The 18,463-nt window shown below is 35.0% G+C and overlaps 1 protein-coding gene across 11 annotated transcripts in view; it reads right to left on the bottom strand.

The window, feature by feature from the left end:
- R3HDM1 (R3H domain containing 1) overlaps positions 1-18,463 on the bottom strand; it is a 108,244-nt gene that overhangs the window by 70,057 nt on the left and 19,724 nt on the right. For all 11 annotated transcript variants that reach the window (XM_082629846.1, XM_082629849.1, XM_082629851.1 and 8 more), the window contains 6 exons: positions 14,914-15,028; positions 13,775-13,853; positions 6,713-6,772; positions 6,489-6,629; positions 2,197-2,305; positions 2,012-2,107 (listed from right to left, as the gene is read on the bottom strand). In XM_082629846.1, the coding sequence (XP_082485972.1) occupies positions 2,012-2,107; positions 2,197-2,305; positions 6,489-6,629; positions 6,713-6,772; positions 13,775-13,853; positions 14,914-15,028 (600 nt within the window). The remainder of the gene's footprint in view (positions 1-2,011; positions 2,108-2,196; positions 2,306-6,488; positions 6,630-6,712; positions 6,773-13,774; positions 13,854-14,913; positions 15,029-18,463) is intronic.

Here is an 18,463-nt window from a genome sequence, read left to right as displayed (position 1 = left end):
ACTATTACATATTCGAAGTATACACCTGTCTGTAGATTCCACCTCCTTCACTCAACAAATATTTTGATCATCTGTGCTTTGGCAGTAGCTGTAGCAGTGAACAATCAGCTACGCCTCAATGTAGCTTACAGCCAAAATCCTCCAGTGCTATTAACCTAACTCAGGCAACCATCTGTTTTGCATCTTGTATTATTACAACCGTCTTCTAGTTTTCCAGCTACCAGTTTCGCTCTTTTCATCTAATTTAAACAGCAGAAGCCATAGCTATCTCTCTAAAGTATCAATCTGATCACGCCTGTTCCCTCAATAGCCCCCTTCGTTCTAGCACAGGGGTCCGCAAACTACAGTCAGCTACCTGTTTTTGTAAATACAGATTCATCGGAACACAGCCATGTCCATTCATTCGTGTATTGTCTATGGATACTTTCATATTAAAATGGCAGATTTGAGTTGTTGCAATAAAGACTATATAGCTTGAAAAGCCTAAAATACTCATTATCTGTCCCATTATAGAAAAAGTTTACTGACCCCTGATCTAGCTAAAAGCCCCAACCTCCTTAACTAGCTTTCAGGAGCAAGTCACCTGCTTCCTGCTTATTTCTCCAATTGAAACGTCCCTCAATTCTTGTCACCTAGGCTACAGTCCAGGTACTCTGAATCTCTCATTTCCTCATGTGTCAAGTTCTCCTTTATCTCTGGCTCTCTGCAGATGTTGACCCTGGACACGGAATACTTCACTCCTTCAGTTCTTTTCTTGGAAGCTAACTCTCCCTCTCACTCCTCAATTCTGGTTTGTGGTGCTTCTCTGCTGTGTTCCCTATGTTACCTTCACGTTTCTATACAAATCACACACCATATTGTCATTATCTGAATACTCATCATGGGTAAAGACCTCATCCATCTCACAAACTAGAGAGAGAAATAGATCTAGGTTAGGCTCTGAGTTCAGAAGACATGGGCTGAAATCCCAACTCTGTCATTTTCTAGCTGGATGATCCTTGTCTATTTTACTTAGTTTCCTGAAGCCTCAGTTTACTTATCTATAAAATAAAAACAGTGATAGTATCTACCATATATAGGGTTGTTTGGGAGATAAATTAATGTAAATGTCCATGGATATGTTCTCCAGTGCCCAGCACAGCACCTACTATACATGATCAGTAAGATTTGTTGAATATTATAAAGTTTTAACTGACAGTCTAGATTTTAACGTCATTTACTTTTTTTTTTTTTATACAGAGCTAACTTCTATCTCTGGCGGTATTAAGACAAATTACATATATTCTTATATCCTTGACTAGTATCCAGTACTGCACAGAGCAGGTGCTTAACAGATATTGGTAAAACCAAACAGATTCTCCCTTGAATATATGCGTAAAATAATCAGCCACTTAAAAGATCTCTTCCAGGACTTCCCTGGTGGTCCAATCGTTAAGACTCTAAGCTCCCAAAGCAGGGGGTGTGGGTTGGATGCCGGGTCAGGAAACTAAGATCCCACAGGCTGCACGGAGCAGCCAAAAAACAACAACAACAACAAAGATCTCTTCCATATAATCACTTATAAAGTGGAAAACAAATATTAATCTGGAAAATCAATTAGCTGTATTTTAAAAGAAGAAAAAGTTATTTATCAAGAAAAGTCCACTAACAAGTAGGATTTAGAGTACATGATTTTGTAGACAGTGACCAATGTTCTAAAAATCTCAACTTGTGAGAAGTCTGGAAGAAAAAAAAATTACATAAACTATATACTCAGTCTAATATACTACTCCTTAGTCGATCTGCTTTCAACTTTTCAAAAGTTTATACAACTGGTGCAAAGTAGTATTTTATAAACTACTAAAACATTAACATGAACAAGACAGACTGCAGTATTTCTACAGGGGTGACTTTATATGTAACAAATATAGTTAGAAGTATATGTGATCAATAGATTGAGGGAGGAGTGAACCCCTATAATGCAATTAGCATATATTTACACATGAAGATCTAAATATAAGTTAGAACATACATCTTGGGAAAATATTCGGTCTCTAGCTCTCTGGTACTCTTCTTCTCTTTCTTCTATAGATTTGCTTCTTCTGTCATCTTTCAAACGTATTCTCATCTGAAGCAAAGAGAACAATTAATCTTGGGAAAATGGTCTGCTGGTATAAGTCCAGCACCCATAAAAATGCTCTAATCATGCTAGGTTACCTGGTTATCATCTTTGTCAAAGCTAGAGTTATCTCTCTTGAGGATATATCGTTTCTGAAAGTCTTCACCTTTATCATCCTTAATATGTTCATTAAATTTCTGATCAGGTCTAAAAAAAAAAAAAGCAAAAACCAAGGGAACAAAAAAGATAATACAAAATATTTACAGAAAAGTTAAATATAATGTTTTATGGAAGGTGATAAATATAAGTTATCACTCACTAGTGTCATTAATAGATACTTATGTTATCTCAATTACTCCTCAAAACAATCTTATGAGAAAATATTAACTACCCCATGTCATGACTGAAAGGCTGTATGAAATACATTGTGGGCTCTGGAATTTGACTGCTAAGGTTCAAATACTCAGCTTTAACATTTAGTTGCTTAGGACTTACACAAATTACTTATTAACCTTTATTTTCCCTAGTTTCCTCATCTGTAAATAGGAATTACAGTGTACCTACTTCATAAGGCTGTTGTGAAGATGAAATGAATTAATAGATGACCAGCACTTAAAATAGTAAACACTCAGTAGAAGTTTGTTATTATTATAAATATTACTGAGAAAACTGAGGTTCAAATGGCTAAAGCAAGGGTCCAAGGTCAAAGGGCAAGTACATGACTGAGCCATACTTGGAGCCCCGTATGTAAGACTCAAAGCCTGTATATCATCTTTGCATTGCCTCCTCTAAATCTAAGAAACAATTCTGGGACAAAGAAAAAAGTATAGCACAGTATTTTATGTTACATTCCTATAGTACCTGGTTTGGTGTTAATCAAATATTTTGTGGCTGAATTTATTAATAAAGCTTAAGAGACTACTTCAAAATGCAATAAAGTTACCAAGAATTCATAATTACAGCAGGGTACATCTTTGTTTTATATTAATTGAAATAGGTTAAAAAGAGAAGTTCTTTTTTGAAGGTTAATGTTACAACCTAAAGTAATGATTATGAACTCTTAACAACATATTTTATGGCTGATTGGCCGGTCTTTCCTCTATGGAAATGTTGCAAGTTCTGCTGAGATCCAGAAGACAGACATAAGGTTGTTGCCCTTGAAAACTTACAATTATATAAAACTTCACTTTCTGAAATGTACTCTCAGCTTCAACAAATTAATCCATCCAACACTCTTGAGACGTAATACCATCCTATTATAAAACTGAAATATGTGATATATAAAAAATATATTTAGAGGAAATAAAGGCTAATTGAACCCCTAAGCAATTTTTTTTTACATATACTTTAAATATATATTATGTAGTCACATAATATATTATGAATACCCTAAATAAATTTCTAAACCTAATAAACCTGAGTAATGACATTTTCAGCAAACTTGACCAGATATTTCATTATATGTAGTAATCAAGTAACACTTCTGAATATTTGTTTTACCCTAGTGAATTTTTAGTAAAGTACTGTATCCACCTCCTGTCAAATGATGCAAAAGATTTTTTAAAATAAGTTTATTTATTTTGTTTATTTACTTTTGGCTGCATTGGGTCTTCGTTGCTGCGTGCGGGCTTTCTCTAGTTGCGGCGAACGGGGCCTACTCTTAGTTGTGGTGCAGTGGCTTCTCTTGTTGCGGAGCACAGGCTCTAAGCGCACGGGCTTCAGTAGTTGCGGCTAGCGGGCTCTAGAGCTCAGGCTCACTAGTTGTGGCGCAAGGACTTAGTTGCTCCGCGGCATGTGGGATCTTCCTGGACCAGGGCTCGAACCCATGTCCCCTGCATCGGCAGGTGGATTCTTAACCACCGCGTCACCAGGGAAGCCCGATGCAAAAGATTTTAAAATGAGAACTATGGGGGCTTCCCTGGTGGCGCAGTGGTTGAGAGTCCGCCTGCCGATGCAGGGGACACAGGTTCGTGCCCCAGTCTGGGAGGATCCCACGTGCCGCGGAGCGGCTGGGCCCGTGAGCCATGGCTGCTGAGCCTGCATGTCCGGAGCCTGTGCTCCGCAACGGGAGAGGCCACAACAGTGAGAGGCCCGCGTACCGCAAAACGAAAAAAAAATAAAAAAATAAAAAATGAGAATTATGTAAGTAAGCTGAAGAAATCTATATTTTAAAATATACTTAGATAAGTGAAACAGAGCACATCTCCACATAAAGCGATACAGAGAACTAAAGAGAAAAATAAAAAGAGTAAAAAGATTTCATGACCAAACTGATAAGAAAAAGATCGCTTTCTTTAGGAATTTGAAGGATTATCTATTTAGTTCTGACAATGGCAGTATGTTGTTATTTATTTGTCCATGATTGCCCCATTTACTTATATCAACTATTTCTGTAGCTGTTCAAAATCACATTTTCTTATTGAAGGAATTTGTACTTGGGTGAAAAAAGAGATGGTTATAGCAATATGAACTATAAGATTTAACCAAGAGCCTGGCAACTTTTCTAAGAGCAGCTGGATCCCCACACCAAACAGCATTAGCAGGCATTTCAGCTAACCTTAAGACTGTCTTACCTCTGTCTTTTATAGATGCCTGAATTTACTGCCCTGCAATCGCCAACTTCCCGCTCCAATGAGACACCCCAGTGGACACCGGGTTGTTGACATCCACAACACCACTGGTTCAAGGCTGGAGCGGGTAATCTGCCTATGAGGAAAAGGCAAGTTTGTTTTTATTCATTGTGGAGCAGATCTCTAAGGTTTTCTGATTTACATCCTTCTTCATATTCCAGAAGAAATAAAATAAGAATACAGTGTAACTTCAATGATCTGAAATGTCTAGTAATAATTACACTATTGATCCATTCTTCTTTAAGTACATCATAAACATCTGTGTTTAGCTAAACTTTTCATTATCTGGATAAAGAGAACCTTGACATCACTTGCAGCATTCAAATAACTGAGGTTACACTGTATTGAAAACCTTAGAGAGTCACCAGTCGAAATGTTAGTCAAAATGCCTGCTAATGTACACATGCTTGGGCATCCAGCAGCTCTGAGTAATGTTGAAAGGTACTGGTTAAATGAAGTAGAGTTCTGTTCACCTTAAGTCCAGCTCATATGTTATGGTTACTATCCCACTTTAGCCATCATATAACTAACTAGGAAAAAGCTAAAAGATGAGGATATTTTCAAAAGACTGAAAGACAGGCATAGGAAAATTAAATAAGATTCCCATTTGCAGGTAAAATTTAATCCCCCCGAAAATATGGGATCCTTTTCAAAGACATCTGTCTTCATTAATTTAATTTTAGTTGTAGTAACAATCATTTAAAAATACCAGCTTCCACCAATATATCTATTTAGTTGACAAAATACTATTTGAAATGGAAGAAAACCAACTTAGTCAAGCAAACAATATGACAGCTACAAGGGTAAAGGCCATTATAACAAAAAGGAAATAAGTGAATTTATTTATTCACTTGTTTATAAACCGTGCAAACTGAAGGGTTCATAATAGACAGAACCCTGAGAAATCTAGCTTCAAGGAAGGAAGAAAAACAATGAACTGAAAAGCATTATTTATGGCACCTGAAGCTGTCTGCTGCTCATTATCACAGATCCACTGCCGCCACATATGAAATTAATATAGAAAATTCTTTTGATAGGAAACCACCGCGAAGTATAGTGTTAGCTGAACTCAACTGCATGAGCTTCACAAATAGGCCTCTGCATTGGGCCTTCTGCTCCCATCAGCACTGATTATCTATTTCACCATACTACACAGGTGTCACTTTTTAAAGCAAATGATTCCTCTTAACTCCTTAAAATTTCTTCCTCAGTCAATTACACATAGCCCAGAAGGGTACAAAACATTATGGGTGATACTGGATTAACCAGTAAGTCCTGAGATTTGTGGAAGAAAAGGAGCAAAAACAAAGGTGGAAAAGACAGTAAACTGATAGAAAATTAATTAAATGTAAGGGTGTTAAAGTTTGCTCTCTCTTTTCTTTTAAATTTGCCTGAGGTTGGCCACAGGTATCTAAATTATATTAATTTAAAAATCCGTAAGAGAATTTAAAAATCCGTAAGAGAATGATTATTAAACATTACTGATATTATGACCTTTGAGGTCATATGACCTTTGACCTTTTTAAAACCCATCCTCATTCATCTGTCTTATTTCAGTCCAGACTGGTGCATTTTACATCTTGTGAGTTAAATCTACTTTTTGGTCCTGTCACATAAGGTTGTCACAAAGCTGAATTAGGCTGAATTAAGCTGAATTAGGCTGCTAAAACATGTGGAAAACCTGAGATAAAAGGTGCTACAGAAAGATAAAGTAGTATCACACACATAGATAATATATAACTACATTTCTTGATACTTACATTCTTGTATTGCTAGTTTTGTTTACTATGACAGACTTCCCACTCTGATCAACATTGTGGTCTAATCCGAAGTAAGCAGCGACTCTGTGTAATAGCATCCTATGGTAAGATGTCATTGGGGGGAATTTTTTACGTGGAGACCTAAAAGTAGAAGAAAAACTAATTTAGTAAATCTTGAAGAACTGTGATGACAATTTATTTTCTTGTTAAAGGTTAGGACTTACTCATTATTACCAATGAAATCTAAAATTTCTTGTTCCAATTTCAACAGCATCATTCTGTCCCTGAAACAAAATATGAAAACTCTTATATGTAAAATTTAACACTGACCTAATCATATAATAAATGTTGAATTTACAGGGCTATTTTTTGGGGGGGGTAAAAACCTGTATATTGAAGAACATCACAAGCTTGATGCTAGAATGTTTACATGCTTTCTTAAAAAAAGTAATATTTTAAAAGAAAGATTACTTTTTAAAATTTTATGGAAAATTTCACACATACACAAATGTAGAGAGAATATCATCCCATTTCAACAATTATCATCATGTGGCCATTCTTAAAACAGATGTATCTTGATCTGCTAAATATTACTATATTAGATTCTGTTCTGCAAATGTATGGATTATAACAGCATGTTAGTCCTTACTTCCTTACTCAATAAAGCTAAGAGGTAGCAGGAAAACAGACATCTTTAGTTAGGCTTATGACTTTGGTATCATCCTGAACTCCACAGAAACAGTACTCTAAAGAACGTGCAATGCCAGTAACAACGGGAATACTCCTAGGGGAATCCAATGCTAGTCTATAAATGGAACTATAGCAGAGAAGTATGAACTATATTACTAACTCTAATTCAGAAGGAGAGGACTTTTCAAATCATTCTGAAAATCACTATTATATATTTCTAAGACTTTGGGAATTTTTCCCACAAAAATCAAAATGAACCAAAGACCTCCAACATGTAAAATAAATAAGGACGCTAGGGAACACCTGCATGTGCTCCTTTAGACCACTAGGGTCCTATTTAGCACACTTACAAAATAAGTTACTGGTACCACTCCCTTTCAAAGGACCTCCTTGCTCACACACCAAGAACATGGCTCAAGAGAGTATTCCTGTGCTCACTGTAAATGTCATGCACATGTGGGAAAAACAAAACAAAACAAAACAGGAACAAAAAAAAAACCCTCAAAGAACCTTAAAGCTAGAAGTAGCTTTACAGATCATTTAGTTCTGTTCCTAAAATTTTGTAGATCAAGAAAACTAGGCCAAGAGGTTAATGTTTCCCTGCCAAATAAACACTATATAGTAGATCCCTCTCAAATTTTAAAAGGAAACAGTGCCCCCAGCTTAAGTTGCCCGAAAGTCTATACATCAGCTCTGAGTTTGATCTTCTCTCTATATTGTGGAAGAAGTCTTATAAAAAACTGAGTAATATTAACCATACATATTTTTATATCAGTTGAAAAAAATCAAGAGAATAACATGCTTATGTGGTGATTTCAAACCCAAAGCTGAAAATAGGATTACATTTTAACTCAAATTCTAGCAACATTCAATTTTGCCCCTAAACCTGTTTCTCCTTTAGTATTCTGCATTATCAGCAAGTGGCACTACCTTTCACTTGGCATATTGTACTAGAAGCATTTTTGGCCCATTACTGTGCTTTTTAAAATCCTCCTATGCAGTTAATTACTATTGCAAAATTTATCTATCTTCAATCTATTTTTCTTCTATTTCTACTGCCACTACCCTGGATCCAAGCAATCAGGATCTCTGACTTGACTACTGTAATAGTAGTGTATTATCTCTCTGTATCTTCCCTTGTTCCCTCCTAATCTGTTTTACCTGGAGCATCCATAACAATCTTTGAGAAACACACATGTGAGCACAAGTCATGGCCTTGGTTAAATATTTATCACAGGTTTCTCACTGCTCATAGGTTATAATTGAACACCTGTAATGTGGCCTAAAAGGTGGGCATGATCTGGTCTTCATCTATCTCTTTAGCTTCTTTTCCTGCCCCTTACTCACAAAACTCTTACCATTTTAGCTTATCCCTGTAATTGCCAAGCTGGTTCCTTGAACAAGCTGTTTCCTTTGCCTAGGACAGCTTCTTATATTCTTTCTTAGAACCTGTTTCTTTCATACCTTTAATAGCGTTTATCACAATTACCATTATATAGTTACGTGGACTATAGAGAGGAGCTCAACAAATGTATTTGTGTGGAATAAATTAATCAGATTATTTCATCCATGTCTTTTAATATTTTTTTCCTTAAAATTTTGGGGGAGGATGGGAAATTTTTACTTCATAAGGTTTTCCCCAAAAAAGGACTTATTTACTTAACTATAAGACCCTCTTCTAATTTTTTGGGGGTCAATTTGTCTTGAGGTGATATAATTTTCAGTAACTTTCCTAATGTATTTTATATACTTGTTGCAGGGGAAAAAAAAAGGAATCTGAGGCAGGCAACTTATTCAGCATTCATGAAACAGTGCATTTAAACTCGTTTCCTCTGTTTGAGCTCAACAGCAGGCCTAAGATACGTGAAATGTTCTTCAGTGAATGAACTGGCATTGAAAACAAATTTCCGTTGTCTCCATGAAAGTAAACAAAATCTAATGATTTTACTAGCTATTGATACAAATTCAGGTTTTTTTTTTTCCTTTCGCATGTAGATCTATGGATTGCAGAGGATTTTCTATTATTACCTAGGCCATTTATTTAAATAAATTCCCGTGCTTAGTTTACGAAATTTTCAGTTAGTAAAAAGTAGAACTTGTTAGGAAAACAGCTTTCCTAAGTTCTCAAGATTTACACTTTCTGTCTGTATCATATAGCTATGTATGTATATGATACATGTATGTATGTATATGATACATGTATGTATGTATATGATACTATGTATGTATATGTACATGATATATCTATAGCTTGGTCCGAGTTTCCAAATTTTCAAATCTGAAATCAAGGTTAGATATTTTGGTAATGGCCGTAAGTTAAAAATTAATACTCCTTTAGAGAAGTATTACATACATCAAACTAACAGATCCACAAATTCCTTTTCTTAAGGCATAAGGTTTATTAGCGCATGAACCTAAAAGTAGGCACACATTGAACTTATCATATAACCTTTAAAAATAGACCAGTAAATGCTGTCTATTTATTAAAGAAATAATAAAAACAAAGATCTCAATGAAACTGATCAGTAAACTACCACCTAAAGTGAAAATGAAAGGGGAAGAATTTTTTAGTTACCAGTGTTCTAGTCATTATACCAGAACTGACTTTAGAGAAAGCGTGTGCAGCTGGTATACAAGTGGCAAATAAAAAAGAAGAAAGCAACAATGCTTCCATCTGACCACCCCCTTCCCAATGTTCCACATGACCTGGGTCAAATATCTGCAACAGGCAAGAAATAAGATGATTTAAACATTACCTCCAGTAAAAGTAATTTTAGAAAATATTTCAAACACAGCAATTGTACGATATTCCCCAGAACAATACAGTTTACTTTTACAATATCCATTCTCAGGATTTATCCATGGGGCTGCTCCCCTCCATTAGAGATGTAATATAGTTGCCTATATTGTCCGTGTCTCTTTAGTACACTGTGGAATTTACACAAAATGGGTATAAAATCAATACAAAAACAGGTATAAAAACCATGTGAGTGAGTGTAATCTCTATCTTGGACAACTTCAGGTTCCCGGGTTCTAATCTAGTAATGACTAGTTATTATAGTTTTCCGATAATATTTCTTGAAACAGGAATTCCAGATAAACTGTTATTTAACACCTGAGGTTAAGTTTATTCATTGGGATGAGAACAAGATAAAAGATTAATGATCTGAAGAAAAAATGTGAAATAAAACGTTAGCTAAATATTAGTATCACTAAAAGTAAATCTGCTTAACATTTAGAAGAAATCTCTGAGCAACATTCAATCTTGAAAGCTCTAATGGAAATTTGCCAGACTTATTACTAATTTTGTGCCACGTATATCTGGCAATTAATTGTGTGTTTCATTGAGAGAACACTGAGCCATCAATTAGGCAAATTTTGTTTCTCACAAAATTTAACATTAGCTACAACTTTCTAATCCACACTGACATTAGTAATAACTTATTCATTAGCCATTACATGAATGATTCACCTATATATTTATTCAAATAAAAATGCATACACAGAAGGATTAAAGTTGTAATACATGCTACACAACATGGATGAACCTTGAAAATATTATGCTAAGTGAATGAAGCCAATCACGAAAGACTACATACATATGATTTCATTCACATGAGATATCCAAAACAAGGAAATCTGTAGAGACAAACTAGATTAGGGTTCAGGGCATAGAGAGGTGATAGCAAAAGGGTTCAGGGTTTCTTTCTGGGGTGATGAAAAAGTTCTAAAATTGATTGTAGTGATGGTTGCACGTATCTGTGAATACACTAAAAACCATTAAATTGTACACTTTAAAAACATGTATGCAGATAACTTTAAAACTTTTTCATTTGTAGAGGAAAACAAGAGAATTGCACAAAATAAAAATATTTTGGAATGTATAAATATAGATTTCTATCTTTGTCCCTATCGATGTCTCTCCTACAGGTTCAGAAGAAAGAAAACTTCTGCCTGTTTAAGATCCCATCTTGTTTTACACAAACTAGCTATGTATTTTCTACCATGCTCCCATTCCTTAATCTATTGAGTTCTAGTTTCCACCATCCTACCGCAAGTGAAATGGTTTGTTAAAATAGCCAACAACTTCCTAGTTCCTCAATCTAATGGATTGTTTCATTTTACCTTTCACGATACTGTCGCCAATTGGCTGACTTCTAATACAAGCGTTCTCATGATTCTTTTGCAATCTTTTTTTTTTTTTTTTTTTTTCTTTTTGCGGTATGCGGGCCTCTCACTGTTGTGGCCTCCCCCGTTGCGGAGCACAGGCTCCGGATGCGCAGGCCCACCGGCCATGGCTCACGGGCCCAGCCGCTCCGCGGCATATGGGATCCTCCCAGACCGGGGCACGAACCCGTATCCCCTGCATCGGCAGGCGGACTCTCAACCACTTGCGCCACCAGGGAGGCCCTCTTTTGCAATCTTTAACACCCATGGTCTCTTCCTTCACATCTACCCTTAACACGTTGTCTTTCCACAGAATTTTGTCCTTGTCATTTATTACATCTCCCTGGGTAAACTCATACAAAGCAAGAGTCACCTCTACTGAAGACTGATGGCTGCCGATAACAGCAGCCAGGCTCATTTACCTGAAAACCAGAGCCTTTTAACTGCCGACACACTTCATCTCACTGTGGCTTTCCATCAGGCACCTCAAACTATACTTATTTATAACAGAACATACTCCATTCAGGCTTGCCCTTATTTACTTCCCCTGTTAATGGGACTAGCTGTCAGTCCAGCCAGAAATCTAGCAGCTGTTCTGTTCTGCTCCAACGTGCCACTACTCTTCCATATCCAAATAATTACCGAGTCCTGCCACAGTACTTCTGAGATGTCTTTTGAACGTGTCCTCTCCTCTCTATTCTTCTCTATGTTCGTCAACCCACAGTCCTTGCTTATGATCTTGGCCCCTCACCAACAAAGTAATCTTTCTAAAACATAAATCTCATTATAGCATCACCCTTTTGAAAATTCTGTCATGACTCCTCAATGTAGCATGCCATACTCAGTATTTCTGAAATGATGAACTACTGGCATCTCAAGTAAGACTATTTTTCGTCGATCATTGCATCCCTAGTTTACCAGTAGCACTCCTTACTCATTCACCACCCCAGTGTGTTGGTACTATCCCAGGTTGAGGACAACTGCATAATCTTCCTTCATTCCTCAACAATGCCCTCCGCCTCATTTTCTAGAATCACTTGCCACATGCCTCCCTGCTAGAGCCAGAGTGTACAATCTCGTCTTTGCTTGGATATGCCACCTCTATCTCGTACAACCGTGCCCTGGCGATGCTCTTGTCTCCCTTGTGCTGCTCATGTTCCAGTTTAAAGCACTCTGAATTCAAGACTCAGCTCAGGAATTATCTTTTCAGTGAAGCCTTCCCATATCCTTTCAGAGGTTGGGATCCCCTCCCTGTGCTTTTAAAGCACCCTGAAAAACTTCTTTTACAACATCTATTCTATTTTAATTACATATCGTGGGTTTTTTTTTTCTAGCTCACAGACAGTGACTATTTTAGGGTCAGAGATTATATTTTGCTCATCTTAATATCTACAATGTTTAGCACAATGCTTAGCACATGATATATACCCAAGAAATGCCTGTTCAATGGACTAATGAATTCATCTTTCAGTTGGGACCACTGAGGAATAAGTTTGCAGAGCTGACTGTCTTCTTCCTCACCTCACACTTATACATCTTCAGCCCATACTACAAGGAGACCACTTTTCATTTTGGTTGGACCCCTTTTGGGGTTTATGTTAAATGTAAAATAGGAAATCAAGATGGTACTGAAACAATAAATCCTGAATGAAATTAAAGGTGTATCTTGAAGCAAGACATGAGATAAGGTTCAATGATACTAAAGAGAGTTGTTTGTTTTCTTTCATGTGCACCTACCCAATGAACTGAAGATTTCACGAATTTTTACTACCACTCTGGGAAGCTAACATCTGGAGGAGGGGTTCTTAACCTTCAAGTCTTCTACCCCATGAACATGTTGGTCAGATATTTTGTGGATAAACCTCTCTGTGGGGAAACTGCCTCACTGGGGTTGTGACCTGCCAAAAAGCTGAATGTATTTATCTAGTACCTTGGCAAAACAAAGGACTTCACAATTAGTTAAAGTTGTAACTCAAATAAGCACCTTAAAAATCTTTGGGGTGGAGGTTTATAAACTAAGCAAGAACAAACAAAAATTCTGCATTCAATTAAGTCCAAAAACTTGTTATAAGTGAATACACTAAGTTATCTGGTTGAGTGCTTTATCACGAGGTATATTTCTCTCTCTCCTATTTCATGATTAATGATAACTCTTCATCTCAATTAAGAGTCAAAATAGCTTGGTGATTCTGTATTTCCCCAAATTTCTACAGAGTATGAATTATCTTTATTTCATGGTGATATACATAATGCAAAAAGATATTTATACATGTGCATATAGAGGCCAACAACATCTTAGCCCTAAGAAACTAAAATGTTTCTGGTGTACTTTAAATATTTTAATCTTATTCTAACTCAGTAATGAAAACATATATAACAAAATTATGGTACTCTAGAAGCAATGTAAACCTTATAAATTTAATTTTTACCTGGGATTGTTTTTTAATGTATTTACTAAAAATTCATGTAGATCTATGCCAGTTGAATCAGTGTATTCTTGACTGGAATCTAAAAAACAACAACACAAAAACCCAGTATAAAGTTGTTTGAAACAAATCCCTTTTCCTTTACACATGATGTATATTAAAATAAAATGAGATGCCCCACATTGAAAAAAAACTGACAAAGTAGGAAAATGGAATTTATGATGAATTCAGATGACCACAATTTTGCTACTCCCATATAATGAGCATGACATGGATTTACGTAACTGTATGTCTATGTACGTTCTTAAAAAAATTTATCTCTCAAATGTGCCAGTTTAATTTGTTCTGAATTCTTAAAGATCCTTTTATATACTCACCACAATCCTCATATTCAAAAATGTCTCAAGCAAAAAATCAGAATGATTTAGTCAATTAACTACATTTGAAGCAAATTGAGTCTGCTTAGTTCAGTTACAAATATAAGTGCAGGCAATAATTTGGAGATAGGCAGGAACTGTAGCTCTGAAAGAATATTTAATTAGATGTGATCGGGTCTATCACAAAAAGCTCGCTTTCAAAATGTTTCTTTACAACATTCATGTTTATTTCTTCCCCTTAAATGTAATACCCTTATGCTGTTTATAAAACTGGTCAACATAATTGGGTCTATAAATTAAAAAAGCATTTTTATAGACTTGTAATGATATATGATGAAGTCCCCTAAAATTTATTATAAAAGACAAACATTCTAGGTTTCCAAGAATATTCTTACTGGATACTGAACATTTTGGCATCAGCTCTCTGTATCATAAGGAATTTAAAAATCTATATATTTTTAGTGGAATCAGTAGTCAAATTATAGTGATTCCATTATTTCAATACAAGAGACAGACCAATAAGTGATCATGACAGTTATCTTCCTTGGTGACTTTTGCATGTGTTGCAGTTTTTTGGCTAAAGCATCTTACTGATGTTCAGAACTGCCTTATGCCATTTTGCCCAGAACAGTATCATCCCTTCGGTCTGTTCGAGATCATTTTTAATAGAAATACACTATGTAAAATTATTCAAGGGGTAAAGGATGGAATTATCGACAGTAAAACTAAAATTTTGTTTAAAAAACACAGAAATAAATTGCAAACCTCTTGATAACATTTTTCTGGGCAACTTATCACTGGCTTTTTCTTTTTCTGCTTCATCTTTTGAGGGCTTCTCCTCTTTTTCAAATGATTGTGTTAACTGGATCTGAATTTTCTCCTGTTGGAAGGTAAAATCAGTTATTAAGTGAAAATATAAAGTGATTCAGTTAATACCTCACATTTGTATTTTTTGGAGTAATACAAAATTGTATGGAGAAAAAGATTTTTATTTTATCCAATTAGATTCGTCAAACTAGAATACAACTTAAGATATTTTTACCGTTTTAATCAACTCTTGATAAAAAATGTTAAAATTAAGGCTTTGAGTTGAATTTATCAATTGAAACATATCCTGAAAATTATCTTAGAGAAAATAAATGTTTTTTTAAGAATAGTTTAAATGAATCTACTTGTAAAACCCTTGGAGGACAGAACAAAGGTCTTTTTAACCTATTTTTTTTTTTGCAATGGAGATGCCACGGTCAAGCAAAAGTATGACAATTATCATCAATCATGACAATAGGAACATATGAGAGTCAGGTCAACACTTATCAAAAAATACTTTGAGTGTCCATTATAAATTCATATTTCTTCATTTTCTTTCCATATAAAACTGTAAATAAAAACTTTCCAAAACCAAATCCCCCACTTTGGTTATTTCCTATTTGAGCCTACTATCACTGTTCCTCCTTCAATCACCACAAAGTTGTTTTAGAAAGATTTCAAACAAAATTGTTTTCCTTAGTGATATGTAATATTTACTTGTAAAGTAACCATATTCTCTAAGACTGAAAAGGAGAACTATGTCTACATTTTATTTTTGAAACAATGTCATTATATGCAATTTCAGAACCCAAAGGAATTACTGGAAATTAATTCATATAGCTCAAATAGATAAAAATCACATAGCTCTGTTTATTCAGGCAAACTTATAAAGAAAGGCAGACTAACTTCCAGACCATTTCTACTAAAGATAAAGGTACAATCTATTTGCAGGCTAAATTACTGTATACAGTTGTTCTTTAGAGATGAAAAATATTAATCAATTACTTTGCTTTTCTAGGAGAGGGTTGGTGGTGACGGTAGGCGCGATAAGTCAATATTGAAGAAGATATAAATTTCAGGATTCTTAGACTTGCAGCCACCAAGATTTCTATTACACATTTTCTCCCCACGTAATTTTTTTCAAAATAGTATTTGGCAGAAGAATTTCAGATCAAATACATACATATTTTTTCCTATGCGGTTCTGACTGCTATTTTCATCTTTTTTCAACTCTGTTTCCCATTCCATCCCAGTTCAAAGTTGTGCTCAGGATATAGGACAAAAGCTATGCACTGGCAATTTCCACTAAAATAATGAACACCTGTTTTAAGTCCTCCTTTGTCTTGTTTGCCAAACCACACACGTTAATCAATGTCATACGTTCATCAACCAGTCATTTTTCTCATTATGACTCATTTTCTAATCCACTTTCCTCATTCTTTTTTAACTGTAAAATATATTTAAAAATGAATCCCAGAACTATGTTTCAGAAGTAGAATATTTAGAAGTTCTCCTGACTTACAGCTTCTCTATTGCTGTTACTCTAGGATAATCTATAAAATCCAGGTTGGAAGAAAAGATTTCACATTTAGAACTTCACTAAAAGGCACTTATAATGACTATCAGATTTCATTTCCAAATTCTCTTTCTAAAGTCACATATTTTAATTACAGATATTAAACTATTTATCAAGATGAACTGTATTTAAAAATCCAGTATGCATAATGTACTGAGGCTTGTCTTCAGTTGGTACTGAGCCCTTGTTTTCAGTAGCAAATAAACAAGACATATTTTAAATGCCTAAGTCCTTACACACGAACTCTCCTGACTATAAATAACTCAAATGAGAGCAATATCTCCATAGGTAGCTGTAATTCCTTTACTCTTCACTTTGTAACTGACATCATTTATTGAGGTCACTTCCCTCTCATTAGCTCTCATCAGACACAAATGACATCTCTCTTTTAATTGCCTCTCAACCTTTCGAAAAATGAGTTTTATTCCAGATTAATTCCTCAAAAATCACATTCTGAAGCAAGCATTATTAGTTGGAAAGTATCTCTGCCATCAAGGATTAGATACTAGTACATTTTACAAGAAATAACTTTATTTTCCAATTCCCAGTCAGGTGCAATTTAGTTAAGACTGGGAAAAAGACTTTCTATTAAAAAGAATATCTTTTGTTCAGAGAGGGTAATAATAGGTTATTATCGCAAAAGAAAAAGTTAACTGTATCCAAGAGAAATTGAGAAAGACTATATTACGTGGAATAACTGAACTCCGGCATAACCACCTTATTCATTATCCAAATGCTGTAACTCAGATGTTTTGAACAATATATACATTAATATACAACATATACTCCTTATATTAATTTTTTCTCATAAATTTTCACTAGACAAATTTATGCAGTACCGTAAGAACCCTCTCTCCCCCCTTCTGCCTCCCACAATAATTTTTCAGATAGGTGAAATGTACCAAATAAAACCAAAGATCATGTTTGTTACAGTTTTTCTCAAAAAAGGCAACTTTTCTGGACTAACAGTCTTATGAATGCCTGACCCTTCTCATTTCCTCTATCTCCTTCGATAATTGTTCCATGAGGCTAAGATGGTGTAACATTTTGGGCAACAAAACGAAGAAGTTAATTTTCAAAAAACATTACATTGCCAACTGCTCCACCCTGAACAGGTGCATTCTTTACTCTGAATGTACAGAAGAACTTTTAAAAATCAAAAGTAAATTTTGAACCCTATGTTGCTTGACACTTGAACAAGTTTCAAAGGAACCTGATATTAAGTGCATTGACAATAAATAATCTATCAAAAAAGTCCTTTTCTTATAATTCAGAGACAGAGTTGTAGTGCTTTTAAAAACAGAACACATTCTAAATATGTGACAACTATCTTCAGTATCGATAGTAGGCTTTTGATGTCATCATCTTCTAAATCAAGGCAAAGCATAACAGTCTTTGCTTGAATTAACAAACGTACAATTAGCATTAAAAAAAAAAGACATACAACCTGTCATGGCTTTTTTTCTCTTTTCCTTTATTCAGTCATGTGTCTTAACCACAAAATTGCCTCAATTCTTTGGAAACTAATTGTTGGAATACAGAGGGATTTTAGGTTATTCAAACTCTTTAAAAGTAGAACAAGCCACAAACAGCCAAAGTTATCACATTGATAAACACTGGTAGAGGGTCCAAAAATAATTATATGTAAATGTCCAAATGTAGCCTAAGACAAAGATCAATCCATAACTGAGATTAACAGAAAAGTAAAGTCATAGCATTAAAAAGAATATAAAAAGTAAAAAACCAAACTATTTGCTTGAGCCTTGGGAGTTCTATACTTTGCAAACATAGACAGAAGAGGAATTAGAAATATTAGACAACTATTAGAGACACGCTAATATGAAAACTGACTTCACCATGCATTCAGGTTAAGTAAAATGATATGTAAGCAGAAGTCTTAGGTAGTCTCCTCTTCACACTCAAGAGGTGTTT

This window comes from Mesoplodon mirus (assembly GCF_964341445.2).
Source record: "Mesoplodon mirus genome assembly, chromosome: 8".
In the NCBI taxonomy this organism is placed as follows: domain Eukaryota; kingdom Metazoa; phylum Chordata; class Mammalia; order Artiodactyla; family Ziphiidae; genus Mesoplodon; species Mesoplodon mirus.
The sequence above is the reverse complement of the archived record's forward strand: the minus strand, read 5'-3'. Positions and strand labels throughout refer to the sequence as shown.